The 27,382-nt window shown below is 48.7% G+C and overlaps 1 protein-coding gene across 1 annotated transcript in view; it reads right to left on the minus strand.

Annotated features, from left to right (window-relative positions):
• Window positions 1-691: 691 nt before the first annotated feature.
• The window catches only part of WWC3 (WWC family member 3), a 69,656-nt gene continuing 42,965 nt past the window's right edge, over window positions 692-27,382 (minus strand). Inside the window, exons 9-20 of the mRNA XM_060183095.1 lie at window positions 23,654-23,774; window positions 23,412-23,480; window positions 22,528-22,614; window positions 21,358-21,550; window positions 19,643-19,804; window positions 17,693-17,844; window positions 15,759-15,924; window positions 10,945-11,109; window positions 8,183-8,275; window positions 5,587-5,814; window positions 5,104-5,231; window positions 692-3,281 (exon numbers count right to left, since the gene is read on the minus strand). Of these exons, the coding sequence (XP_060039078.1) occupies window positions 3,215-3,281; window positions 5,104-5,231; window positions 5,587-5,814; window positions 8,183-8,275; window positions 10,945-11,109; window positions 15,759-15,924; window positions 17,693-17,844; window positions 19,643-19,804; window positions 21,358-21,550; window positions 22,528-22,614; window positions 23,412-23,480; window positions 23,654-23,774 (1,631 nt within the window). The 3' untranslated portion in view covers window positions 692-3,214. The remainder of the gene's footprint in view (window positions 3,282-5,103; window positions 5,232-5,586; window positions 5,815-8,182; window positions 8,276-10,944; window positions 11,110-15,758; window positions 15,925-17,692; window positions 17,845-19,642; window positions 19,805-21,357; window positions 21,551-22,527; window positions 22,615-23,411; window positions 23,481-23,653; window positions 23,775-27,382) is intronic.

A 27,382-nucleotide genomic window follows, 5' to 3' on the forward strand; every position in this document is an offset into this window, starting at 1 on the left:
CCCTCTTCCCTCTCGATTTCTAGCTGTCTTTATCCAGTAAATAAATAAAGATAATAAACAATTTAAAAAAAAAAAAACGTCCAGAAGAAGGTTAGTAGTCACCAGGGACTGGGGTAGGGGAGAATGGGGAATGGCTGTTGAAGAGCATGGCGTTTCTCTGGGAGTGATGGAATGTTCTAGAAGCTGCTTGTATTTGTACAGCTGGAATATACTGGAAAACACTGAATTTTAAACACTAAGTATGTGAGCTGTACAGCAAGTGAATTCTATGTCAAGAAAGCTATTTTCAAAGAAAATAAAAAAAATCCCAGTAAGAGGAGCATATCTGGATTGTCTAGTTAAAAAAATGAATGGTATACCAGATAGTTGGGAAAAAATATTTATCAAACGTTAAGATGTTGTAAGGATTATTGCACATTATTCATTTTTTTCTCCATGAAGTGTTGCGGTTGAAACAAGGTGTATGGGGTTTGCATCAAAACAAAGGAGTTGGGTAGAAGTGTAGACACAACACGGTTAACCAGGATTGATCCATGTGGAAGTCAGAAGTGACTGCATAGAAGTTAATTTTATTCTTCTACTTTTCTACCTCCACTTTCAGGTTGAAAAAACAATCATATGCCTTTTCATAGACTGATATTTAAGTTTCTAAGTTTAAAAAGTCTTTAAAAAGCACACATTTCCACTCTAATTTGTAAGGCAGATTAGTTTAATTTCATAGGAGGAGTATCTTCAAACAATACAAATGACACAATCAGAGAGAACAGTGACAATAAAACAGAGATGAATACTGATTATAACTTATTCCCACAACAGGCTACTTAAATCAGCAGTGGCAATTCAGTGATTAGAGGAAGTAAAGGCCAAATTCCCTTTTACTCGTCCTTCTGCTTCTAAAGAACCCTGGTGGCAGACTTCAGGTCCTCTGGATTAGAACTGCTGAGAAAATATGGTAGTTGCCTTTTCGGGGGCAAGGTACACAGACAAATTTCAACACAAGACAAAAACAACCCTTAAGACAGTAGGCCTTTTATTTCCCAGGGGTGGCAGTCTTTAGTCTTGGAAGGTGCCAAATGAAGTCATGATGGAGAAGCCAACTGGGATGTGTCCTTCCAGCCTATAACCTACCCTCTGCCCACCGGGCTCAGCCTCTGTTGCTGCCACCTTGCCCGCCTCTGTTCACCTGCCTCTTCTCTCCTTCCTCTGGTCCCCGGCAGGTGTGAGAGCAGATGCACATGGGGAGGCAAGCACAAAACCCGAAAGCTGGCAAACACGAGGGCTTCTTGGGCTGGCATTTGTTTCTGGTGGGGGCAAAGGTGGGAGGCTGGACTTTAATCCCTCTGGTAAAGGAAGGACTCCAGGCAGAGTAGGCAGTGGGTGGAGACGGGCTCTTCTGAAACCCTTACTTGAGGGCCTGGTAACTGTTGGCACAGTGGGGATTTCCACATTGCTGCTACTCAGCAGGGCCTGGAAGGAAAGTGGCCTTGGCCCGCCTCCCCACTTACAGAGACAAAGTGCCCAGGGCATTGCACCCGGGAAGCCTTATGCTGGCATTAGCACGAGTAACCTGCCCCACATGGTACCCCCAGAGTCCAGAAGCAACTGCTCTTCCTTGCTGGTTCAGTGTCAGCAGCTGGGGCCAGCCAGAGGGGCCTGCACTGCCACTCTGGGTTGCCACCTCTGCTGTGGGCATGCAGACAGAGAATTTAGCTATTAAGAAAAAAAAAAAAAAAAAGCAAGGCTAGAGAGCAATGCAGAGCACGAGAGGACAACTGTGCAAAGCAGGAAATTTTCAGTCTTTACCATCACCGACAAATCCCACTGTCCGTGATAGGTCGCGTGTCAATGATTGCTTCTACAAAATTTACTTGATTTGTGATAAATATAAGAGGGGAAGCGGGTTATGGGGTGGGGGGCTCTACAGACTACTGTGGAGAGGCTGATTAAAGGGGGGGTCTTTCCAAGAGAGGGGCAGAAAGACCTCAGGAGAGAGGGTTCTCTTTTCTGGTACATTTTGTGGAACGTCCCTCTCTCCATTTCCCAAGACCTCCCCAAGGAGAGTGCACTTTAGAGAGAATAAATAGGTTTAGGCACAGTATTCCTATCATTTGATATTTTGAAAGAATCAGGGTAAACTTTCTTACATAAAATAATTGGTTTGCTCATGAATTACTTCTAAGATTTCTTGAGAAATGTTGGGTAGACTTCAGTCTGGGCAGGATGGGGCATTCTGATTGAAATCAAAGACTCTCCTGGAAGTGACAGGCTGGCTAATTCTAGTTCCCACTTGTGCTGCCTTCAAAGGGTGGCAGATCCAGGTGGTCACTACCGGACACACCAGCGGAGTCACCCAGCCTATGGTTCGGCTTCCATCCCCCTTCAGGAGAGGGAACCACCTTCCCAGTGACCAGGATCAAAACAAGCACAGGCAGAGTGCCCCGAGGTCTGGGAAGCTGGGCAGTGTGGACCCCACTGTAGAGAGGCAGGCTAAAAGCCTAAGATATGGGGGGTTCTGGGGGCTGCCTTGGATTCCTGGCAAGCCCACAACGAAGCAAGGTAAAACAAGAGAGACCAGGCTGGCAGCACAGAGGGCCCCGCTGGAGCCCAGTGCCATCAATTACACACTTAGGGCCAAAGCACTGCAGCTGGTATCTGGACAGAACACAGAGCATGTGCAAGTGTACAACACAGGCCATCAACGCATGTATGTGAGACTGACGGGGTTAGCACACAGCGTTCGCATTTCTGGTGTCAGAAACAAAACCGGCCCTCAAATGTCCGTTCTACTGCGTGACAAATAACCGAGAACAAAAGGCAGTCTTACAATACATCTTAAAGTCAGTATTTTCCTTCAAGGAAAAAAAAGTACTATAAATAAATTACAATGCAGTGAATTTGCCTGAACTCACTTCGTTTCTGTCTTCCAGCCTTTAAGTCAAATAAAACAGTGTAAAATCTGTACACTCTTAACACGATAGTTGATCTTTTATAAAATAAGCTGTCTTCAGAGATGTCAAATTCACAACAAGGGAAAACCAAGCCTTGTTGTTGTCACTATTATAAACTATATATGTATAGATATACGTGTTTTGCTTTGTTTTGTTTTTTACAAAATGTGTATATTAATAGCTTTGCACAAATATTTTAAAGACAGGTTCAGCTCATCTAAGAACTCATGGAAATAAGACAGGCAGATAAATACTTCATGTGCACATCAGACATCATCGGCAGGCAGAGGAGGTACATTAATCCTTGGTCTTGTGAAAAATGCAATCTTCTCCCTGGCATTGGAAATAAGTAGGGGTTAGAAGTTGACACAAAAGCTACAAGAACTGAAGGGAAGCTCTAATGTCAATGACACATCTTTCTTCGCTCCAAAACCAAAGTGAAATCCCCAGCAACATGTCAGTTTATGTATAGATTCACTAACTTAAAAAATATATTTTAATGAGAGAACAATAGAAACACACACACACACACACACTTAGGCCAGAGCACTGCTCAGCTCCATGATGATATCCCAGCCCCCTTCACTCAGTTTTTAATGTAGTGCTGGGGGATGAACCAGGGGCCTTGCACATGTACAATGGCACTGAGTGGCCTCTTCAACCCAACTTTTCAATTCTACATCCTTAGAAAAAGAGGGAGCGGGAGAGAGGCAGCGGAGGGGAGAGAAAGATAGAAGAGACACCAAAGTACCACTCTACCATCCATGAGCCCCTCCCTTCTGTCCATGGTGCTACTATGTGGTGCCAAGAATTGAACCTGGAACCCCATGAAGGTAAAGCATGTGTTCTACTAGGTGAGCTGTCTCATAGCCCCAAGAATCTCTACATTTTTACATGTGAAGCGCAATGAGGGTGGGCCTTGGTCTATCTCCAGTACCTAGAACAGTATCTGGTATACAGTAGGTCCTCAGCAAATACTTACTTTATAAAGTAATTAGTAAATGGGAACGATATAAATGAAGGAGTTCTAAATCATAACCGAAGGAAGATACAATTTTCCATTTCTGTTTGGCTGATAAGGTTTGATTCTTACCAGGTTGAGTTTGTAACAAGTCCCTGAACTAGATCCTACACACCATAGCCTCCCCTTTCTGTAATCTGCATGTATAGTATGCTTCAGTCAAAAAGTAATTTTAAAAGGCAAATATATATGTATGTAATCAGTGTTGTTTACAATAGTCAACATTTGGTAAGAAACAGGCTATAAAACAGAGTAGTTAGGTAAAGAATAACTAGTAGATAAACATTCCAGCTAAAAAAGATAACAGGAGTGTGTGGCAACAAGGGAGAGGCTAGTTTCTAAAAAGCTAAAGGCAAAAATGAACCTGTGTTAGGATTGCATGTAGCATTAAAAACACAGTGTCTAGATACAGAAGATCAGAAGAAAGGACCACGGGGCGGACAGTTCTGTTCTGTCTCCAATTCCTGTGCACAGGCTGTTTTTCTTTAATATTTTATCATTTATTTATTTTTGGATAGAGACAGAGAGAAATTGAGAGGGAAGGGGACATGGTGGGGGGGGGAGAGAGAGATCTATAACACAGCTTCGCCACTTGGAAAGCTTCCCACCTGCAGGTGAGGGCTGAGGGCTTGAACCCAGATCCTAAGATGGATTTTTTTTTTTCTGCCTCCAGGATTATCGCTGGGGCTCAGTGCCTGCACTACAAATCCACTGCTCTTGATGGCCATTTTCCCCATTTTATTGCGCTTGTTATTATTGTTGTTGTTGTTGTTACTGCTGTTGTTGGACAGGACAGAGAGAAATAGAGAGAAGAGGGGAAGGCAGAGACAGGGAGAGAAAGACAGGCATCTGCAGACCTGTTTCACTGCCCGAGAAGTGACCCCCTTGCAGGTAGGGAGTCAGGTGCTGGAACTGGGATCCTTGCACCAGTCCTTGTGCTTCGTGCCACGTGCACTTAACCTGCTACGCTACTGCCTGGCCCCAGAATTTTTTTTTTTTTTCCACCAGAGCACTTGTCCGCTTTGGCTTATGGTGGTGTGGGGGGTTGAAGCTGGGACTGTGGAGGCTTAGGCAGAACCACTGTGCTGTCTCCCCAGCCCCGGTGAGTATTTCCAGGACCCACCCTTTCCCTACCTGAAGGTCTGCACTTGGATGGGCTCACTGTGGTTCTGTCCGCGAAGCTGGCACACCCCTTTGGAGGCTTTCTTCAGCATCTTCTCAGCTGCCTGTTCCTGATGGAAGTCAAGTTTGGTCTGTCTCATCTGGAACAGCAAGTGAGATTGGATGAATAAGACAGTTTAGTTCTGCTTTGGGAAAGAATGAAAGAAGCTAACTCTGGCTCCCGGGTCCCATCTACTCTGCCAAGGATTCCTGCACAGATACTACTTGGGGCCACTGGGTCCCTGTTTGGCAGAGGGGAGACCCAGACTATCCCAACACAACTCAGACAGTGTATGTAGGTGCCATCTGCACCACCAACCATGCAGCCCCCGGGGGGAGAAGGTGGCCCCTGAAAACGCATGAGGACAGTGAAATGTGCTTCCACAGCTGCCATGCTGACTGGAGCAAAGGCTTGTGGCTGGGACTGGGCAGAGCCAGGGGACCCCAGCCTCTCACCTGCCGCTCGGCCTCCTTCAGCAGACTCCGAAAGCGCTCATCTCGCTGCACCCAGAGCGGGAGGTCAGTCTGGCCATGCACCTGGGCATCCTCCAGTCGCTGTCGCAGCTCTCGGAGGGCACCCAGTTCCTCATTCAACTGCCACTGCCGGGTTCTCGAAGCCTGGAGATCCAGCTCCAGATCCAGGGATGTGCGAGCCATGAGCTCAGCCAGGGAGGACCTGCAGGTCTACAGGACACACAGCTGTGAGCATGACAATCCCTGGGCCCAAGACGTTGGCTTGCTCCAGACTTCTAGAAGGTTCTTCCATATTAAAAGACCAGGAAAGCACAGTTCATAGAGAGGTATGTCTCTAGGCATAGCCCATTTTAAAAAACATAGACTTATCCAATAATAAATAAATAACTAAATATTTAAAAAACATAGATTTGGGAAAAATTAATTGAAATCTCCAGTTTGACACTAAGTTAGTAACAGCAAATTGTTTTTTAAACTTTTTATTTATTTATAATTAGATAGAGACAGATAAATCGAGACGGGAGAGAGAGATAGTGAAGGAAAGAGACACGTACACTTCTAGTCCTCCTGCAGCACTTGTGAAGCTTTTCCCCTGGAGGTGGGGACCAGGGGCTTGAACCTGGGTCCTTGCACACTGCAGTGTTCACACTTACCTAGGTGTGCCACTGCCTGGCCCCACAAATTATTTTCCTTGCTGATGGCCTATGTATTTGCAAGACTGCGGAGAAACTGATCCTTTCTGATGGGTCTGGTAAAGTTGAAAAATGGGCAGACTCTTCCCAGAGCTCCATTTGAAAAAGTATATAAAAAACCAGACAACGTCCATTTCCTTTGGTTCTGAAATTTCAGTTGACTTGCATTTGAAAGGCATAACTGACAGTGTGCAAAAGTGGCATGATTACTGTTTGTGACAGAAGAAAAAAAAATATATATATATAACAAAAGGAAATAAGGTCAACCTAAAATGCAGGCACACAAAAAGGGAAAAAATATCTGCTCATGGAGAACTTCTAATGATCCACCATGGGGGGAGGGGGAAGCACACCATACACCAGGTAAGTGTTTTCATTTAAAAATGCAAGCAGATACATACACACCCATGAGTGCATATGTGTGCACACATGCGCACGCACACGCACACGCACACACTGTGCAAGTGTTCCAAACCCTTCTTCCCCAAATAAGCCTCAAGTAAGCAAACCTGCTGTGCTAAGCAAAAGATGAGAAGAGCCTCCTGTGTGGGGCGCTGAGGGCAGTACCTCCCCATCTGATGGGAAACACCTGGAGACGGCAGTTAGGGCAATGAGATCACAAACTCAAGAGTAGCTGAGTGGTGCTCGGTGGGCTGAGGAACCATGCGCTGTTACACACATGGGACACTATTCTGCACACCTACAGAACCCAAATGCACATCTGACACTACTCATACCTACACATTCAGTGGAACACACTACTGCATTCTGAGCACAGTTCAGTGGTTCTCCACCCATGTGACTCGGTCTCCAGGGGACACTTGCTGGAGACATCTTCAGCTGTCACAAGGGCATTCAGTGGTAGGGACCAGAGGGGCCGCTCAGCACATCACAGTACATACTGACCCAGTTCTAAATGTCAGCAGTCTTGCTGCTGAGAAATACTTTTGTAGCTCAAATACTTAGGCATTTTCTTGTTATTCTCAGTCAGTGGCTGCTCTCAGTACAGCAGCCACATGGAAATCTAGGAATCCATTTTCTTAATTTGAAAGAATTCCTGCCCAGAAAAGACAGGGAATTGTTAGCTTTCAGACCAACTGTAGCAAAACTCTAAAACCGGCATGGTGCAGAGAAAGATCTTGATGGCTAGAAGGAAATAAAGCTGCAGACCATGCTTTGAAACAAGCAAGCTCTATGTGGAAAAGTCCAAGCTCTTAAACTACCCAGATTCCCCAGCCAAAACAGAATCTCTTAAAGAACTATTAATTTTTGATCCCACCTGCAGGGGGAAAGCTTCACAAGTGGTGAAGCGGGTATCTCTCTTTCACTCTCTATCTCCCCTGCCCTTCTTAATGTTTCTTTGTCCCTATTCAATAATAAATAAAATAAAAAGATTTTTTTAAAGAACTGGTAAGTTTTTACTTATATTTTGAAACATAGGGTCAGGTGATAACTCACCCAGTAAGGTGTGTGCCTTACCATGTGCAAGACGAGTCTGAGTCCTGGCACCACAAGGGAATAGCACAAAGGGCACTAAGGGAGACCCGTGGATGGCTGAGCAGTGCCGTGATGCCCTGTCTCCCTCTCTCCCTCCCTCCTTCCCTCTCTACCTGCTATCTATGAGAAGAAGAATGAAAAGTTTGCTCACAAGTATTGGTATCACACATGCACAAGGTCCCAGTGTCCTCCCCCAAGGAGAAAAGGTGAAGATGATGAATTAATGTAGATTACAATATTATCTTAAAAGCTTAAGAACCATTAGTAAGAGTAACAGACCTTAAAATCCTACCTAGGTAAAGTAGGAAATCAATCTTTTAGTACCTTTTGTAGTTTACAGAAGCAACCCCAGGAGTCACTTATTGCATGTTGGTTGACGTGACACATACCTGTTTATGGCGAAGGGTTCGTCTTTCCAAAGTATTTCGAACAAAGGGGCACTTCCGGGGCAGTGTGGAACTGTCGCTGTCACTACGATAAAGCTGCAGCAATAAAAGGCTGATGCTTAGAAAACTCTTGGTCTGGAATTCAGTATCCACTCCCTGTGTGCACTCTGAACTCATTTCTCGTCATGGCTACTCAAAGTCACTTGGGACTTTCAGTGCTTTTATCGAGACTTTGTGTAAAACAAAGCCAACACCAGAGTTACATATACAGCAGAACAAACCAAGTAAACCACCCCCAACCCCACCCCAGGCCTCCTTCACGTTCAGCAACTGAACCATATGAGGTTTCCAGAATGAGTCAACACAATGTCCACAGAGACTGGCTGTACTTGTCATCAAGGTGACAGGAAAGTCAGCACTGTCCCAGAGCTGCTCACTGGGTATTGCACACTCTTACTCGCTGTGTCTCTGACTTTGGCAAGAGCTGAGAAGAAAACTGACTGTCCCAAAGACAAGCCAACACTGCTATGACCTACTCTGCCAGCCAGGGGGAAAAGGTCTGCGTGTGAGGAGAGAAACACAGACCTTGCAGTGTGAGGTGTAAAAGCCAAAATCCTTGCCTGGTTCGGTGAGGTTCTGGAATAAGGAAAGGATGTGAGGATAACTTGGGGGGCCTTCTGGATTGAGAATGCTGACCCCTTTGATCTGGCCCCTCCAGTCACCCTGTGAAGGGTTCCACCCTCTCCTCCCGGCTACCCCAGGCCACTGCCACCTGGCTTCCATGGGGAGTGGAGCAGTAGTCTTGTTCAAAAACTGGCCAGGGACAGCAGAAGCCACCTGGGCCCCAAGCCCACTGTCATCCTTTGCACAAGAGGACTAAATGTGCCACAGGACAGGCCTGGTCTTTGCCCAGCTGCTGGAGAGGTGACCTGGGAGCCCTGGGATTGCCCTGCTGAGGCAGCCCTGTTTACCTGGGGGCAATGACTGACCCAGTCTGCTAACAATGGGATTTCTGCTGGGGGCCTCCAGTCATCCATCAGCTTGACCTCTGGGGGGCCTGGAGACTAAGATCAGAGGTCAGCCACCTGGACAGTCGGCTCTGCCTGCGTGACTGACCCCCACAGGGACCCTGACATCAAGGCTTTGGAGCTTCCCTGGTGGCAGTTCCCAGGGATGAGGAGCCCTGTCTGCTGGGAGTGCAGGCGTATGGGGGGAGAGCACACACAGAAGATCAGGCCTCGGATTCAGGCCCTGCATGCCTCTTCCCCGTGGCCTTGTCCCCATGTGCTCAACACTACATGCCATAGCCACAACATAATGGCTATCAGAGTCCTGTGGGCCTGAGCATGGCGGGGAGCCCTGGACCACAATTCCTAGGGTCTGCTGTATGGCTCAGGGCCACTTTCCCCTGGAGCTCACCTTGGCTTGGCAGCCAGTGAGTGGAGAAGCTCTCTGCTCTGTGACGAAGGGGCTTGCTTCCTTCCACATCCCCAGTGCAGAGGCACAAGAGGGTTCCAACCACCCACAGACCACTGTGTCAGGACCACCAATGAAATGTCCTTCTCCTTCTGGCCCATGGTGTCACCACCACCATCTGCCACCTCCAGAATGCGTCCTGTCTACAAGGACCATGGCAGGCTAGGCTTCCTCTGTATGGATTCAGGTCTCCTCCCCCTGCATGCAGGTAGCTTTGTTGGAAAGCTGCTGGAAGCCTGGACCTCCAGGGCCATGCTGACCAATCGGGAATTGCGGGCAGTGCCCAGGGCACCCTCATTGGCCAAGGCTCTCAGCATGATTTGATTGCCAGGAATAGCCACCACTGAGAAGCAGAGTATCTCCTGCCATCAGTCCTTTGTGGGGGGGGGGGTCCAATTTACATGTGCGCACACAAAGTGTGGCCCCAAAGGGACAGGGCTTCCTGTCCTGATGATCCTACTGGGAGAAGGTGATCTCAAGTTAATAGAATGAGTGGCAAAGACAATAGCTCTCAAGACCTGTTTTGCAAGGAGCAGCTAACATGCTAAGACTGAATTTGGAACACCAAAAGCCAGAGACTCACACCTGCCACTCCTCGTCTTGGTTCTTTGGAAGAACAAGGAAAGCTGAGAGTTGCCTCAACTGTTCATGTTGGGAGGAGATTCATAGAAAATCTATCATAAGGCAGGAAACCCCAATGCCTTAGGACCCATGTGGTTTGGGGGGTGGGGGTGTCCACCTCCTCCTCTCCCCATCCCCTCCCCACTTCTACCTGTACAAACACTCCCTGAGACAAGGCAGCTTGGTGTGAGCATTGCTCTGTGTTGAAATGACAACAAGCCTCCCCCCCATTTTTTTAAAGCTGGGGTGAAAGCATCTAGTTTTCTGTGGCACCATTAGGTAGGCCCTGGTTTCAACACAGCTACATTTCAAGGCTCCCAGGCCATTGGAGAGTCTTGATTTCCCAATCTCCACCCAGCTCAGGTCATTCCTTAAGCCAATGGAAAGATGAGCCACCCTAATTCCTGAGCAAGGGTTGGTGCAACCCACCACTGAAAACCTGGGGAGAAGTATCTTAAGAGTCCTGCGGAAATCCAGGGTCAGATGCACACAAGCAATAGCAGAGTTCAATCCCGTGAATTGGGCATGCACAGGGATTCATGGATTCATCGAGCTGCCTTATCTGTGAGAACACGTGTCTTTTTGCATAAGCAGTAAAAAAAAAAAAAGATCAAACAGAATTGGGAGGGGTGTTATTCCAGGTAGATGGCAAAGGAATTCCCACTTACTCGGCAAACACACTGGCTGCGTGCCCCTGGGGAGAAAGTCTGTGAGCGCACGATGGTGCTACTACGCACGAAGGGTGACCCGCGGGCCCGGCGGCCTGGCCTCTCCTTCGGCAGGCTTGCCACTTCCTCTGGGAAAAGGTCTCCCGTGTTGGTTTCCTTATCAACCTAGAAAAGAGGTCATTAGCTCCATGACTTGTTCTGGACCGTCAACAATAAAGTCCATGTGGCCAAGCATCTCCAGGCCTTCTCCACTTGAGAGTTCTGGTGTATGACTCTTCTCAACTGTCCTAAGTGGTACTTCGGATCCTCTCTCAGACACGTCCTCCTCTGAAAAGGGTCTCTACTTCTTTTTTTTTTAATACTTATTTATTTATTCCCTTGTGTTGCCCTTGTTGTTTTATTGTTGTAGTTGTTGTTGTTATTGATGTCATCTTTGTTGGATAGGACAGAGAGAAATGGAGAGAGGAGGGGAAGACAGAGGGGGGAGAGAAAGACAGACACCTGCAGACCTGCTTCACCACCTGTGAAGCGACTCCCCTGCAGGTGGGGAGCGGGGGGCTCGAACCGGGATCCTTATGCCGGTCCTTGCACGCTTTGCGCCTTGTGCGCTTAACCCGCTGCGCTACCGCCCGACTTCCCTGGGTCTCTACTTCTTATTTGGCGGAAAAAAAAAAACCTTAGCATCCTCCTCCTGGACTCACTTCCATCTGTCCCACACCTATCTGGTTCATGGTTAAGTCTCATTGGCTCTAGGTCCAAGCGAGACTAAGCAGGGTTAGACACCATGTCACCAACCCTCCACCTGGGTCTTGTGCCCAGTTAATGGTGGTTTCTCACTCATCGCTCTGATTTCTGCTTTCCTCTTTCAAGCTCTGTTCAATACACAGCAGCCATGAAGAGAGAGACTTTGGCTAAAAAAAAATCAAGCCAGACTCAAGATTCCACACCCAGGTCTGCACCCGAAAGACCCTGAGTGGCTGTTCAAACATATAACTGTACACAATGCACGCAGTGGCATTATCCACCTAGTCAAAAGGTAGAAATGGCCTACATTCCATTCCCAAGGACAGATGTTGGTCTGCTTCTAGTTCTGCTTTTGGGATCCCTTCTGTTACATTGCTTGACGTTGTGGTCTATTTACATGGCCATTCTGTTACATTGGTTTGGTCTCACTCCCCCTGCCTCCGGGCGATTGTGGTTCAGTCCTGGCCTTGTCATGCTTCTCGCTTCTCCCCACCCCCTATCCTGGGTACTTCCTGGGTTCCTGACGCTGCCGCAGGAGGAGAAAGATGGAGGACAGAATTGTGTGGTGATTAGATTAGATTAGTTTTTTGAACCGTTGGCTCATGAATAAAGAGCTTCTCCGCTCAGCCGTGTGCCCCTGGTCGTCTGTCTACCACCGCGAAGCTAGCCTGGCATACTGGCGCTGTGAACTTAAACAACAGACAGAAGGGCAGATAAGCAAAATGAGGTGTATCAATGCGAGGGACTGTCACCAGGCCATGGCGGGGAGGTTTTGAAATACACAGCAATGTGTATGATCCTTCAGAACACTAGATCAAGTAGAAAGAACCAATCACAAAAGGCTGCAGACTGTACAAGTTAGTCTAGACGAAATTTCCCAAAGAGGCAGACAGCAGTCTGGTGGCTTCCAGGGACTGGGGCTGGGGACACTCACTAAGTGTTAGTGGGTAGGGGTCTGCTTGGGAGTGACAAAAGGTCCTAGAACCAGACAGAGGCGGTGGCTGCACACTACTCTGGATGCACTCGGTGTCATGGAAGTGTTTGCTTTGGGACAGCTCGTTTCGCTTTATGTGAGTTTCATGTCTAAAAATGATGGGGGAAACAATCAGCAAAAGAGCCTTTTTCTCATTAAAACCATTTGATATAGAATTTGCCACCTTAGAAACTAATAAATTAAGATTTGATATGAGTATAATTGGTTACGATGTCAGTGAATTTAAGAAGTAAAAACATGATCATATAAATAAGTGTGAAACTATGTATTTAACAAAATAAAGCAGTAGTGGTCTGGGAGGTGGCACAATGGAAAAAGCATTGGGGCTCTCAAGTATGAGGTCCCAAGTTCAATCCCCGGCAACACATGTACCAGAGTGATATCTGGTTCTTTCTCTCCTCCTATCTTTCTCATTAAAAAATAAATAAAATCCTAGGGGCCGGGTGGTGGCGCACCTGGTTGAGCGTACGTGTTGTAGTGCGCAAGGACCTGGGTTCGAACCTCCAGTCCCTGCCTGCAGGGGGAAAGCTTTGCAAGTGGTGAAGCAGTGCTGCAGGTGTCTCTCTGTCTCTCTCCTTCTCTATCACCACCTTCCCTCTCAATTTCTGGCTGTCTCTATCCAATAAATAAGTAAAGATATGAATAAATAAATAAATAAAATCTTTAAAAATAAAGCGGTATTTTATAATAAAAATTTGCCACATTAAATGTTTTGGAGCATAGAATTCAGCAGTGTTGAATATATTCACACTGCTGTGAAGCAGACCTCAAGAATTCTGCCATCCACTCACCCTAAGAATCTGTCCCCATGATCTAAGTGCCAGTTCTCCTTCCCCAGCCCCCAGCCCCACCCATCTGTTAGTCCCCGGATCTGACTGCCCCACAGGCCACTCAGCATCATGTGTCCAAGGTGCACCCATGATGTAAGTATTGCCTTCGTATGAAGGTGGATGCAATTCCATTGTCTAGAAGGGCCACACTCTGCTTATGTGTGCAGCCGACTGTGGGTACATGGGCTGTTGCCACCACACTGTGAGCCATGCTACTGTGAACATGGTGTGAAGATTTCTTGCTGTTCGTTCCTCCTAGCTGCAGATCTCTGAGTATGATTGCTGTCCAAATCCAAGATCTATTTTGACTTGTTTGAGACACCTCCATACTGCTTGCTTGCTTGCTTTATTTATCTATTCATTGACAGGGACATGAGGGGGTGTCACAGAACTTTGGTGGCGAGCATGGTGTGGAACTGTACCCCTATAATCTTATTTTTCAGTATTACTGAGGTTATTACTAGGGCTCAGTGCCTGCACGACATGTTCACAGCTCCTGGCAACAATTCTTTCCTCCTCCTCCTTCTTATTTTCTTTTTACTTGATAGGACAGAGAGATATTTAGAGGGGGAAGAGGGAGACAAAGGAAAAGAGAAGAGACACCTACAGCCCTGCTCCACTGCTCATGAAGCCTTCCCCTGCAGGTGGGGACTAGAGGCTTGAGCCCGGGTTGTTGCACATTTGGTGACCAGTGCGCTCAACAGGGTGCACTACTGCCTGACCCCTATAATCTGATAGTTTTATCAACTATTATTTAATCACTAATAAAAATTGGGAAAAGTTACAGACAAGCAGAGAGGGAGTGAGGGAGGGAAGGAGAGAGACACACACCATAGCTGAAGTTTCCTTCAATGTGGTGAGGGCCAGGCTCAAACCTAGGTGGGTGGCACACATGACAAAGCAGCGCAGTATCCAGCGAGTCATTTCTCTGGCCCTATACATGATCTCACAATCTCAATCTTTCTGAAATGGAGTGTAAACTTCTACTTCTAAAGGCATGCCCTTCCCAAAATGCTAAGTCTCTCCAAAAAAAAAAAAAAGTCAACCCAGCTCGCTTACCCTCCTACTCTCCAGTATCCCCTTTGGCTCTTTCAGATACTTCTGTTGGCATGTAAGTCCTGATTGAGTCGCTAGGTCCTCATTGGGCCTGTCTGCTGTCTGTCCCCTGGGCAGGACCTGCCCTGTGTTTTCTTGCCTGTTGGGTCCACACCTCCCCCAGCCATGCAGAAAGAGCAGATGAGTGCAGTGAACAACTGACAGCCGGGATATTTGGGTGAAGCCTACATGACTAGCCAGTGTTTTATTCTAGCAATTTTCCCATAGACTTGCTGCACTGAAAAATTAGAAGTGAAAGAGTGGGACACAGCAAAGTAGCTTCCCACAGCAACACAGTCTATGGGGCCAAATACTTCTAGAGGCCTTCGAAAGGCAAAGGCCAGCTCTGCCAGCAGGCCTGCTTCAAGAGGCCACTGAAGGCAGGGATGGCCTCCTTGGGTTCAGCTTGGTACCTGGGCAGGGGTGGGAGCAGGAACCAGGGTGATGAAATTCTCAGAGATGAAGTGTGAGCTGAGCACTGGTACTGCCATCCCATTACCCTGGGCTCCTTGGGCCTTTGTCCCTACACCCTCAAAAGCTTTCTCATGGCAGGGAAGATGATGAACTAGGGCAGTTCATATGGAAGGGAGCACAAAGAGGCTTCTCTACTCTGCACCTCACAAAGGTGGAAGAGAAACTCTTGCCACCCAAGAGCTTCGAGGTCACCCCCAAGCCATAAGACTGGGATTGGTGCCATGCTAGATGTCACATGAAGGAGTGGCAAGCCCCCCTCTGCAGATTCACCTTCCTTTGAACTACTATTTCCCTGACTCCTGCTGTGCCTGTTTTAAAAGCCATTTCTGACCTTAGGCCAATCATTTGTTTGCCTTGCTCTCAGTAGCAGGCCACCTGAACTGTGGCCCGTAAAATTCAACTGCACCCCCTACACACACACACACACACACACACACACACACACACACACACACACACACACACACACACCTATCTCCACTTGTCACCAATGAGTCAGCAGGAAAACCTGACCTTCAACCCCTGCCTGGGAGCCTCTAGCTTCACTTTCCTTTCTCTCGCATTCTCTGCAGTTTTCCTGTGCTTCGTGTGATGGACTTGGGGTGTGTGTGTTCCCCCTCCCTGCACGGTCCACAGTGTTTGGAGCTCGGTATAATCCCTTGACCTTTTGTACTGACCTTAATTGATGGCGGCTGAAGCTGCCCAGGATTGTATAGGTTCACTTGGGCTGTGAACACATTTCCAGAGGTGGGCTCGGCCCCCATGCAGCAAGGTTCTGGGTGTGGGGGGCTGGTCTGGGCACAACTGCTGCAGCCACTGTCCACTGAGTCGGCCTGCCAGCTCCTAGAGGCGACATTGCAAAAGCCCAACTAAGTCCATGAGGAAGGACCAGGGTGGCTGCCTCAGTCCCAGGGTGTTGTGTTTTCTTTTTTTTTTTTTTTTAATTTTTTTTTATATTTATTTTATTTATTCCCTTTTGTTGCCCTTGTTGTTTTATTGTTGTAGTTATTATTGTTGTTGTCGTTATTGGATAGGACAGAGAGAAATGGAGAGAGAAGGGGAAGACAGAGAGGAGGAGAGAAAGACAGACACCTGCAGACCTGCTTCACCACCTGTGAAGCGACTCTCCTGCAGGTGGGGAGCCGGGGTTCGAACCGGGATCCTTATGCCGGTCCTTGTGCTTTGCGCCACTGGGTGTTGTGTTTTCTTGGGGTGATCACAGTACAGGGCTCTGGGGAAGAGGGTCTGAGTACCCAATGGCAGCTGTGAGGTGCCAGCACTCAGAGCCCCTCCCTGAATACAATACCTCCACTGCCTCTGCCAGGTATGTGCCCTCTCTGGAATCAATTCCACTCTAAAACAAACCAGGGAAAACCACTAGAAACCCGACACTCTGTGGAAGCAGCCCAGGTGCCCACTTCCCTGGGCACACCTGCACAGCAGGCAGGCAGGGCCAAATGCACCCAGGGATGCCTTCCCGCTGCTCTGGGTTCAGCGCAGAGACTCTGCCTGACTGCACGATGATGACGTGGTCACTAAAGGCAAAGGCAGAGGCAGCACGGCCAGTGGTTGCCAGGAGACGAGGGACATGGGGAACAGGGGTGACCCTAGTGGTGTGGTGAAGATGCCCTAAAAGTGACTGTGGCACAACAGTGGCTGTGCTAAAGCCAGCGGTTCATCTGCTCTAAATGGGTGTGGAGTTCGATGGTAGGTAGATTAGATTATAACTCCACAGAGCTGTTAAAAAACATAACAGGGCTGGGAGGCAGCTCAACAGGTTAGGTGCATACTGACCAAACAAGCAGCTCCTGGTTCTACCCCCCTGCACCTCACACGAGTACCATGAACACCACTGGGGGTGTTGGGGGGCAGGTCTCCAGGGATGGTGGAGCAGTGCTCTGGTGTCTCCTCTCTCAAAAAATATGAAGTAAAAATTGGGCAGGAGAGGCAGCTCAGTGGCATCACACTCATTTTCAGATGACACATTAAAACAAACACAGACTGCGAGTCGGGTGGTAGCGCAGCGGGTTAAGCGCATGTGGCAGGAAGCGCAAGGACCGACGTAAGGATCCCAGTTCGAGCCCCCGGCTCCCCACCTGCAGGGGAGTCGCTTCACAGGTGGTGAAGCAGGTCTGCAGGTGTCTGTCTTTCTCTCCCCCCCTCTCTCTCCCCTCCTCTCTCCATTTCTCTCTGTCCTATCCAACAATGATGACATTAATAACAACAACAATAATAATAACTACAACAACAACAAAAAGGGCAACAAAAGGGAAAAAGATAAATAAATATAAAAACATTTTTAAATTAAAAAACAAACAAACACAAACCCTGTAAGGGAGCTCACTGAGCTAACCCTGGCAAAGCAGAAGTACCCACCCAGCAGCCCCACTCTTCGGGCAGAGCACTGAGCAGAAGGGAGAGGTGAAAAGGCTCCACGGAGAGGGGATGGCAGGGCTGACAGTCCTGGCCTGGCCCAGGTCGGCAGGAAAGCCCCCATGAGAACCCACTGTGAGGCCACAGCAGGGAGCTTACCCAGCATGCTCTGCAGAACTAGAGCTGCCTCTGGGCCTCACATCTGCGTCCCCACGTGAATGCCCAAGGATCTGCCCACCTCTCAGACACAGCCTCGGCCTGCTCCTCTTTGCGCTCCATCTCCAGGATCTCCTCTTCTGTGTACTCCAGCTTCACTCGCTCCTCGGCCAGCTCTCTCTCCACTGCCCGCAGCTGTGCTGTGGTTCTGGCCAGCAGTACGGTCACTGCGTCCTGTAGAGGGACAGGACGGCACGCTCGGGGAGCCACCGCCACACGGCGCCTCTTGGGCTGGTGTGGGCTGGTGTGGCATGGTGTACTAGGGGCTTCCTTCAGCAGGCTGTCTGCAGCCTCACTGGTCCCCTGGGCAAGAGATTCGCCCCATCGTTAACATCAAGGCACTGTCCATGTAGCTTGAGGACTGAACTTGTTTGCATGAGGCGAGCACTCTGGGAGGTGGAGTAGTGGACAAAATGTTGGACTCTCAAGCATGACATTCCAAGTTTGATCCCTAGCATGCCTGTGCCAGAGTGATATTCTGATTCTCTCTCTTCTTGTTCCTTTCTCTCTCATTAACAAAGAGCGGTTTCAAAAGTATCACGGGATGGCTGTCTGGGTCAATGTGTCCTCTCTGTGTGGCTCCTGGGGTACTCTGCTTCTCCAGTGCCACTGCACACTAAGACTAAGTTCACGCAGTGCTTCTTAGATTTGACTGCTGCCCCAGGCTAGCAAGACAGTGCGCTTAGGAGGGCACCTGACTTGCTAGGCTCTTGACCCAGATCTGCACAGCACACAGGAGCACTGTGGCACTGGGAATTTAGGTGCTATGGTACCTCTCTGCCTCTTCCTGTCTTAAAAAATTGGCCTAGAACCAGCTGGGGCCCTAATCGGGGAGTCCTGAGTCTCCCCAACAGACCTGATGGGCCTAGACCTCAAATAAATCCCTCTCTCCATTGTTACCGGTCATCTCTATCAGGAACAACACAACAGACCCCATAGGACCTTGCCCTCAACCTGGATCAACAATGGTAGGGAATGTTCCATCCTCTGAAGGGAGGATGGACAACATACTCTGTGCTACACCTGAGGAAGATGGGTCGATACTAGGGCAGCTTGGAACGTTCCTACTCATGACCACAGATCTAGAGGGATGAAGAGGTCACACAGGCTCCTAAGCTAATTATGGGGCCCAGATCACATCAAATTGATGGGGTTTACAGTAATATTTATACCCCTTTCCCATATTAGGGAGCTACTCTCTTCCCTGATGCAGCTTTCTGGTCCTTTTCCCAGCCATGACATCATCTCCCCAGACAATAACTAGGATTCACCTGCATATCAGATTTCAGGCTCAGGCAAAAACAAAACATAACAAAACACTAGTATGGCTACAGGCCCTTTGAAATATAACTAAAATATGCCTACTAGCTATCTACAAAATGGAGGACTCCCCCCCCCCCAAGGCTTCACCTGCACTGTCCCAGCCTTTAGGTCCATAATTGTCCAACAGTTTGTTTGGCTTTGTATATTAACTCTCTTTTCAGCCACCAGGTTCCAGATGCTAGCAAGATGCCAACCAGACTTCCCTGGACAGACAACCCTATCAATGTGCCTTGGAGCTCCGCTTCCCCAGAGCCCTTCCCCACGAGGGAAAGAGAGAGGCAGGCTGGGAGTATGGATCGACCTGTCAACGCCCATGTTCAGTGGGGAAGCAATTATAGAAGCCAGACCTTCAATCTTCTGCACCCCGCAATGATCTTGGGTCCATACTCCCAGAGGGTTAAAGAGTAGGAAAGCCATCAGGGGAGGGGTTGGTATATGGAGGTCTGGTGGTGGGAATTGTGTGAAGTTGTACCCCTTTTATCCTATGGTTTTGTCAATGTTTCCTTTTTATAAATAAAAAAAAAAAATCCAAAAAATTGGCCTAGAATGGTGATGCTCCAGTGATGACAGAAAGGGAGGCAAGCGAGCAATGACCACCCTAAAAGTCAGGAAAATGGGGTGACGTGCTCCCAGTGCCAGGACTACCTACCGTCTTCCCAAGGGTGGCAGGTGCAGGATGTGTGCTTTCCTCAGCAGGTTCACTGTCCCTTGCTCGGGGAGGCTGGGAGCTGGTGAACACCTGCACGGGGTACCAGTTCAGCTGCATGTCCTTCGAGCAGTTGGAGTCGGCCAAGCTGATCTGAGAAATGCCCTGTGTGGGTGGCAGGAACAAATACAGCCGGCATTGAGCCGTGCCATCTTCCCAACTCACAGGAAGCTCAGTCAGCTTGTCTTCACCAGGAAGAATGGATCACTGCTCCTTGAAGGAGTGCAGTGAAATGAAAGAGGCTTCAGAGAATCCCAATAAGGACTGACAAGTTTCCCTCCACCACCCCCATACTTCCTGACAAACCCAAATAGAAAGTTCTAGAAGGGGGCCGAGAGCAGAGAAAGGACAGCCTGCAGTATTGGCTTGGGTTCAGGGTCTGTCACATGATGACTCACAGGTTCTCCGAAGGAAGTTTGGGCTAAGAAAGGGAAGAGCAAGGGGACAGTTCCAACTGTGGATAGAGTCCACTGTGGTTTCTGAGTCCTGGTCTAGTGAGTACTGAGTTAAAACTGAGTGGTTAGTTAGAGCGTTTTCTGATAAAGAACAGGGCGTCCAGGTGAATCTGAGTCTCTAACACACAATGGATGTTTTTTAAGTATAAGTACACCCTAAATATTGCAAAGGACATACTTATGCTTTTAAAAAGGCTCCATGGTTTATTTGGAATTCAAACAGTTAACTGACTCCCCAGCTTTATTTGCTATATTTGTCAACCCTATTTAGTTCCCTAGTTCCCTCCATAGAAAATGGGGGGTGATACGGGAGTTGTCACACTGGAGTTCTCCGAGCATTAGTTGAGATCCTTAAAGGGCAAAGCACTCTGACAACATGACTGATGCCGCCATTCCTTTATGTCCTCCCAAACACAGAAACCACCTCACATTATGACACTTCTAAGTAACTCATTCCAGGAAAAAGGAAGGAGGGGAGGGATGAGAGGAAGAGGGAAGGGAAGGAAGGAAGAAAGGAAGGAAGGAAGGAAGGAAGGAAGGAAGGGAAGAAGGGTAAGAGATGAGGGGAAGAGTGAAGAGAAAAAAAGACAAGGACAAAAGACAGAGAAAGGCAGAAAGACAAAAACCAGGAGAGAGAGAGAGAGACCGGGTGGTGGCGTACCTGGTTGAGCGCACATATTACAGTGCACAAGGATCCAGGTTCGAGCCCTGGCTCCCACCTGCAGGGGGAAAGCTTCACAAGCCATGAAGCAGGGCTGCAGGTGTCTCTCTGTCTCTCTCCTTCTCTATCACTCCCTTCCCTCTTGATTTCTGGCTGTCTCTATCCAAATAAATAAATAAAGATCATTTTAAAAATTAGAGAGCGAGAGAGAGTTTGACAAGAATGTAAACACTAGTGGCCAGGGAAATTGTTCAGTGGATAGAGCACAGGACTTGCATGTGTGAGGTCCTGGGTTTGATAACCAGCAAGAGCTCCATTGCTGATGTCCTGGTCTTCTTTACTTTCTCTCTCTCTCTCTCTCTCACTCTCTCTCTCTCTCTCTCTCTCTCTCTCACACACACACACACACAATAAATAAATCTCCCTTTTTAATGGAGACCAAGAAAGAAAAGCAGAATGACATGTGGGGTGCAGGGGTGCACGGATGTAGGGTAAAGACCCATAGATGCTGAAACACCAGAAGGGGGTAGGGAGCACCATACCAGCAGCTCTTCCTGCCGATGCTGATTCACGGAACACACGTACAGCTGCAGCGACTTCAAGGTCAGCATGCTGGCATGCACAGGGATGCGGAAAACCTCATTAAACACCAGGGGGGCATGAAATTCCAGAGCCTTCGAGCAGTAGGTGGTGGGCGTGCTGGAGTCCAGTGGTGGCAGATAGACCCGGATGTGTCTGGAGGAGGAGGAGGTGAGTGGGAGTCAAGAGGATAACAAGGTTCCTTGCACATCTGTCCAAGAAAAGGCACAGCTCACAAGCACCTAACCACACACGTGTCTGAGGCACGAGACTGTCCAGGAGCTCAAGCTCAAGGTCCTCTCTCAATGAAGAGTAAGCCCAAAGAACTTGTGTGGCTGGCGATGAGAGGCAGCATTTGCCAGGAGCAGGGCCTTGTGGTCAGTGGCCGGGTCTTTCTGGGGAGTCTGACAGTCTCTTCTCTTTACCATCTTTTGGAGAAACCCTAGTATGGATGGATTCAGGGCCCCTGGCTCCCTCTCTAAGCTGTACTAGACTCTCTATGCAGACTGCCCACCCACCCAGGCAGGTCTCCTGCTTGGGTATCCTGCCTTTCTGTCCCCCAGCTTGGGACATGGCACCCACAAGTTCAAGCCCAAGGGAATAGTACAGGGCATTAGCTGGGGTAAGCAGAGCTGGAAGAACTTGGTCCCTGCCAATCAGGTGGCTTCAAGGTCTACAGAAGATTTGCTTATAAGAAGACCCAGGAAGGGTCACGGCCAAGCTAAGTAGGACCTTCATTGGGCCCCCATCCCAGGCTGTGGGGTGCTCAGAAGCTTTGCTTCCACGTAAAGACAAGCCAGGTTTCCGTGTTTTTGCAGACACAGCCGGCGCCCCAGAGAGGCAGGCCTCTTAGAGGCTGCAAGGTCGAGTGCAACTCGCTTACCCACCAGGCCCATGACAGCAAGGGCACTCCCAGGCCAAACACTGAGAAAGTCGAGCCTTTCCTATTGTCTGGGATGCACACAGTGTCCTGGGCACGTGGCTACTCAGAATAAACTCAATTCTAGTGAAAACCGGTGACCCTCCTACTCCAGCCAGATGTTCCCGAATGTCTTCATGTGAATACACATCCTTAGACTGTGGTTCCATATTGGGGAGCCCCGGGGCACCAGGCCAGGCCACAGGGAGCTTACATCTTGCTGTCCTCCTGCATCAACAGCCCCTCGAAGTTCTTCAGTTGCAGCACGTTCACCAGCAGACACTCGCTGGCACCATCGTGCCTAGGGAAGGGAGGCGTGTTATGGAATACAGTGTCATAGAGCCCCCATCCCCACCCCAGGAGCCTTTGTGTGACTCGAGATGGTCTCTATTCTCAAGAGTGGACAGAAGGGCGCTCCTAGAAGGGGGTGGGGGAAAGGTGAACATGACCTAGCCCCCAGTGTGAACCGTTCTAGTCCTGATGTTTTTATGCAATGATAGCTGTCACTGCAGAAACACAGCAGGAGGGGAGGTAGAGGGCCGCACACCCCACCTCACTAGTCTGATCTGCAGTAGCGGCGGCAGCATGTTTGCCCTTGTTTGTCCTGTAGGATATGTGCTGCCTGGCATTAAACCCAGGATTTCATACTTGTAATCCCTTCACTCTACCCACTGAGTTACTTCCCAGGTTGCTTTTTTAAAAAAATTAAATTCAGTGGTCATTTCTTTCTCATGCCATGCTAATCTGCACACCACTGAGACCTGCCTTTAAGTGAAACTGTGGTTAGAAACCAAAAGGATTTACATGGACCACAGCCGCTCAGCTCTTCCCCATGGGTGGGACAGCCAGCTAACCAGGTCACTCTGGGCAGAGACATGGGAGACCCTTCCGCCAGGAGCCTGACTTCACCACCCCCCTTAGCCCCGAAGGTGAGACAGTCCCCAGCAGTGACCCTCAGCAGTGGGGCTGCCAGTTCTGGTCTCCCCTCCCCACCACCTCTATCCCTTTGAGATCAGCTGAAGAAAGTCAGGGGCAACCCAGATCCCGGGGGTACCCCTACCCTGGGCTCTCCAAGTGGTGACAAGTGTCTGCACTCACAAGAAGCCGACGTAGATCTGGGGCCCTTCACGCACACTTCCAGGTACAGACTCTTCAGTGTCCTCGCTCCTGAAGTCAAGAGAAAGCTAGCTGAGGGAAACAGCTTAGACATATCACCTGAGATGAAATAATAACATTGCAGCCATCAAAGCAAAATAAAGCTCAGCTCAGGCTGGTGCCATGTGTCAGCTGTGCCCCCGTGAACCGCCAAGGGGGAAAGAAAGAGCAAGATGACATCTCACCTCTTGGGCGGAGGTTCGAACACACCGCTATCACTGGCGAGCGAATAGTCTGACAGGCAGACAGAGACGCGACGCACTCTCCGCTCCAGCCTCCTGGCACTGTCTTCTCGAAGAGTCACTGCTACAGATGAAACGCATGGGAATCAGAGGTGATGGCTTAGGAGGCAGGGAAGTATCACGCCACGAACAGAACGGTCTGAGAGCACAAGTTCCTACACGGCCCAGGGACAGAAGGTGACGTGTAAATGTGCCACACTCAAGTCTCACTCTATGACAGACTGAAGAGACTGGCTTCCAACCACTCCGTAAAAACTCCTGGCGCACTGTAAGTCTCTTCCCATCTCCCAATGAGCACACAGACTGTCAGGGACACTTGACGTCCTTTCACAGGGCACTCAGAGATTGGCGCGCCCCAAAGCGTGGGAGAGAGGCAGCATCCCACGCACTCTCCATGAGGGGGTCCTATTTTCTTCTTCAGCTGCTGGGTATTTGTCATAGTTTATGCAATACACATACTGCTTTATAATCAAGGATGTCTTAAAATATCATTTGTATGTATTTCATATTCATATAATGTAGAGAAAGAAAGCTGGGGGGGATGCAGGGCAGCACGCCAGCACATGGGGCACTGAGGACTGAACCAGGAGCCTCAGGCTCTCCTAGCTGAGCTATTTCCCTGGTGGTCAGGAAAGAGAAACCTGTGACTAGGCTGGCAAGACAGTTCACCTGGTGGGGTGTTTGCTTTGCCACACATGCAACCCAGGCTTGAGCTTATCCCCAACGCACTGAGAGAAACTTCAGTGCTGTGGTATCTTTCTGTCTCTCCCTCTGTCTCTCTCTTTCGACCTGCCATCACTGGCCTGAAGCAGTGAAGCACCAGTTACAACAACACATTTAATAATTTACATGAGCTCTTAATAAAAGGAAGTGACTGGCAGGCCATGGGGACACTCGAACCTGCCCCTTTGAAGACCTCTGCACCCAACAGTCTGCCCAGCTGCAGTGACCTCCCCAGAGCCCCGGCCTGGTCTGCTACCAGACTGCTTTCCTGGGTGAGACAGTTCCCACCAGCAGCAGCTCATGTCCAGCTCTAACCTGTTTTAATCAGAGGCCCAAGAGAACCACTACGGTTTGCCCTCTTTCTTCATCATCGGTTCTCTATTTCTCCTTCCCCCCCCCCCCCAGCACTAGTTTACAAAACCCACAAGGTTGCACGCACAACCTCCCAACTTGGAGACGGACTGTGCCCGGGGTGTGGCCAACATGAAGTCCCAGAGTGAGCCTTCCCCTAGCACCACAATGCCTCCTGCCACTAACGCAGGTCCTTGGCTCTCTTTGTGAAGTACAAAGTACTTCCCTGTGCATACCTTAGTTGGGGGACTTGGCAAGTCCACTCATGACCATCTCTCTTCTCAGCCAAATTATCCATCAGACCCAACCATGTATCAGGCTGGCTAGGAACTTTGGTCCTATGGTGTCAAGTGTGGGCCAAAGCTGTCCTTCCAAAGGCAATACAGTGCCAAGTCTCGGTCAGTCAGCTTCACTATGGGGTGGGAGGTCTGAGGCACTGACTTTGGACTCCTGGCCCAAACTCTCCTTATCACCCTGATGATTCACGTGGAAGAATCAACAGCCCTTCCGCCTCAACTCCCAGGTGCAGACAGAAGTTCTCACTTTGCTGCCAGGACCCCCAGCAAGTAAACCCACAGGATCTTTCTGCTCCCAGCCCTGCCACTTGGCACAGCTCCCTGAAGGAAGGGACACCCTGCTGGTGCCACTCTGACAAACTTTCCCTCTGGCTGCAACGCAAAGGTCTCAGCTTGGCCTTTAAAGTTCCAGAGCCAGTGGAAGCACATACATGGCAGCCTCCAGTGGGAGGGCCGGATGGACACGGACACACACACACACACACACACACACACACACACACACACACACACACACACAGCAGAACCCATGCCACACTCACCACAGCCACCTGCTCTCAGCCTCCAAGGTCAATGGAGGTAGAAATCAACAATCCTCCAAGCATTCACATACATCGATGGCCTTTGCATTTTTTAAGGACAGATACACACTGAGACCTAAGGTCACTTTTGTCATTACTTGACAAAATGAAAGAAAAAATAGGGAGTCGGGCAGTAGCACAGCAGGTTAAGCGCACGTGGTGCGAAGTGCAACGACCAGCTTAAGGATCCCGGTTCGAGCCCCCGGCTCCCTACCTGCAGGGGAGTCACTTCAAAAGCGGTGAAGCAGGTCTGCAGGTGTCTATCTTTCTCTCTTCCTCTCTGTCTTCCCCTCCTCTCTCCATTTCTCTCTGTCCTATCCAACAACAACATCAATAACAACAACAATAATAACTACAACAAGGGCAATAAAAGGGGAAATAAATAAATTAATATAAAAAAATTTAAAAAGAAAAAATAATGGCTGCTGCCGACTGGCCTGTAACAATAACAAGCCATTAAGTTTAGGGGAACTAGATGGAAGAGGAAATACTTAGAGCTTTTAGAAAAGTTAGCACTCTAAGGGGCTGGGTGGTGGCACACCTGGTTGAACGCACATATTACAGTGTGCAAGGACCTGGGTTCAAGCCCCCGGTCCCAACCTAGAGGAGGAAAGCTCCATAAGTGGTGAAGCAGTGCTGCAGGGGTCTCTCTGTCGCTCTCCCTGTCTATCTCCCCCTTCCTCTAAATTTCTGGCTGTCTCTATCCAATAAATAAATAAAGATAATAAAAATTTAAAACAAGAAAATTTAGCACTCTAATAACCGTGATTTATAGTGATGTTGACATAGGCATCATAATAATGGTGATCACTGCACTACATTCAAGTACGACCATCAGACATGCCCTTCTAGACCACACCCAACATTCTCAAGACATAGATTCCTTGCAAAGATGAGCCCCCGGCCTGATCAACACGGCAAAAGAGAATTCCAAGGTCACTTACAGTGAACGTTTCTGTTGAGCCGCATGAGGAAAGAGATAAGGGGGGGAAAAGCACAAAGTGAAACAACTTGAGATTTTAAACTAACAATTTTAACCAGAGTGTGAATATAATAAAAATGTCAATATGTAGATAAGCAAAGTCGAGGTTTTCACGGGTTTAGATTAGCAAATACCAGTGAGCAATGAAGATGGGGAAGGATTTCAAAATCATGACATATTTGACTTTTAAAACCCTAGGAAGATAAAACTGTAGTAAAAATGTAAACTTTTCAAGATAACAGTCTATTTCCCCATTCCCGTGGCCTGCCTTCAGTTCTCCATGACTGACTTTAAAACACAATGGAAAAAAGCCTTCCTCAAGCTTGTTTTGGAGGTCTAGGGAAAATTTCAATTTTATCTTTCTAGAATTTTATCTTGTTACAACTGGCATGCAGTTAGACTCAGAGAGTGCTGCAAAGTCAGGGGAGCTATGTGACCTTGGGAGCTAGGGAGAGGCAGGCAGGTAACATGATGAGCACTACGATTCTCACCAGTTCTCTGAAGCTGCAATGCATAAAGGGAACGTGGAGACACCGGCTCCATACCGGAAGAAGTTCCTGAACTAATGCACTCCCCTGGGAGCACCTACCAGGACCTGATTTTTGGGCCAAGTGTATGTTTACAAGGACTCCAGTCAACTGTGTGTCATGCAAGAATTCACCACCAGGTGGCAGTGTCTGCTACAGTATAAACTAATACCTCAATCTCAGCGTTTTGAACCATTATGAGGCAGATCAGA

Source organism: Erinaceus europaeus, chromosome X (genome assembly GCF_950295315.1).
Source record: "Erinaceus europaeus chromosome X, mEriEur2.1, whole genome shotgun sequence".
Lineage (NCBI taxonomy): Eukaryota > Metazoa > Chordata > Mammalia > Eulipotyphla > Erinaceidae > Erinaceus > Erinaceus europaeus.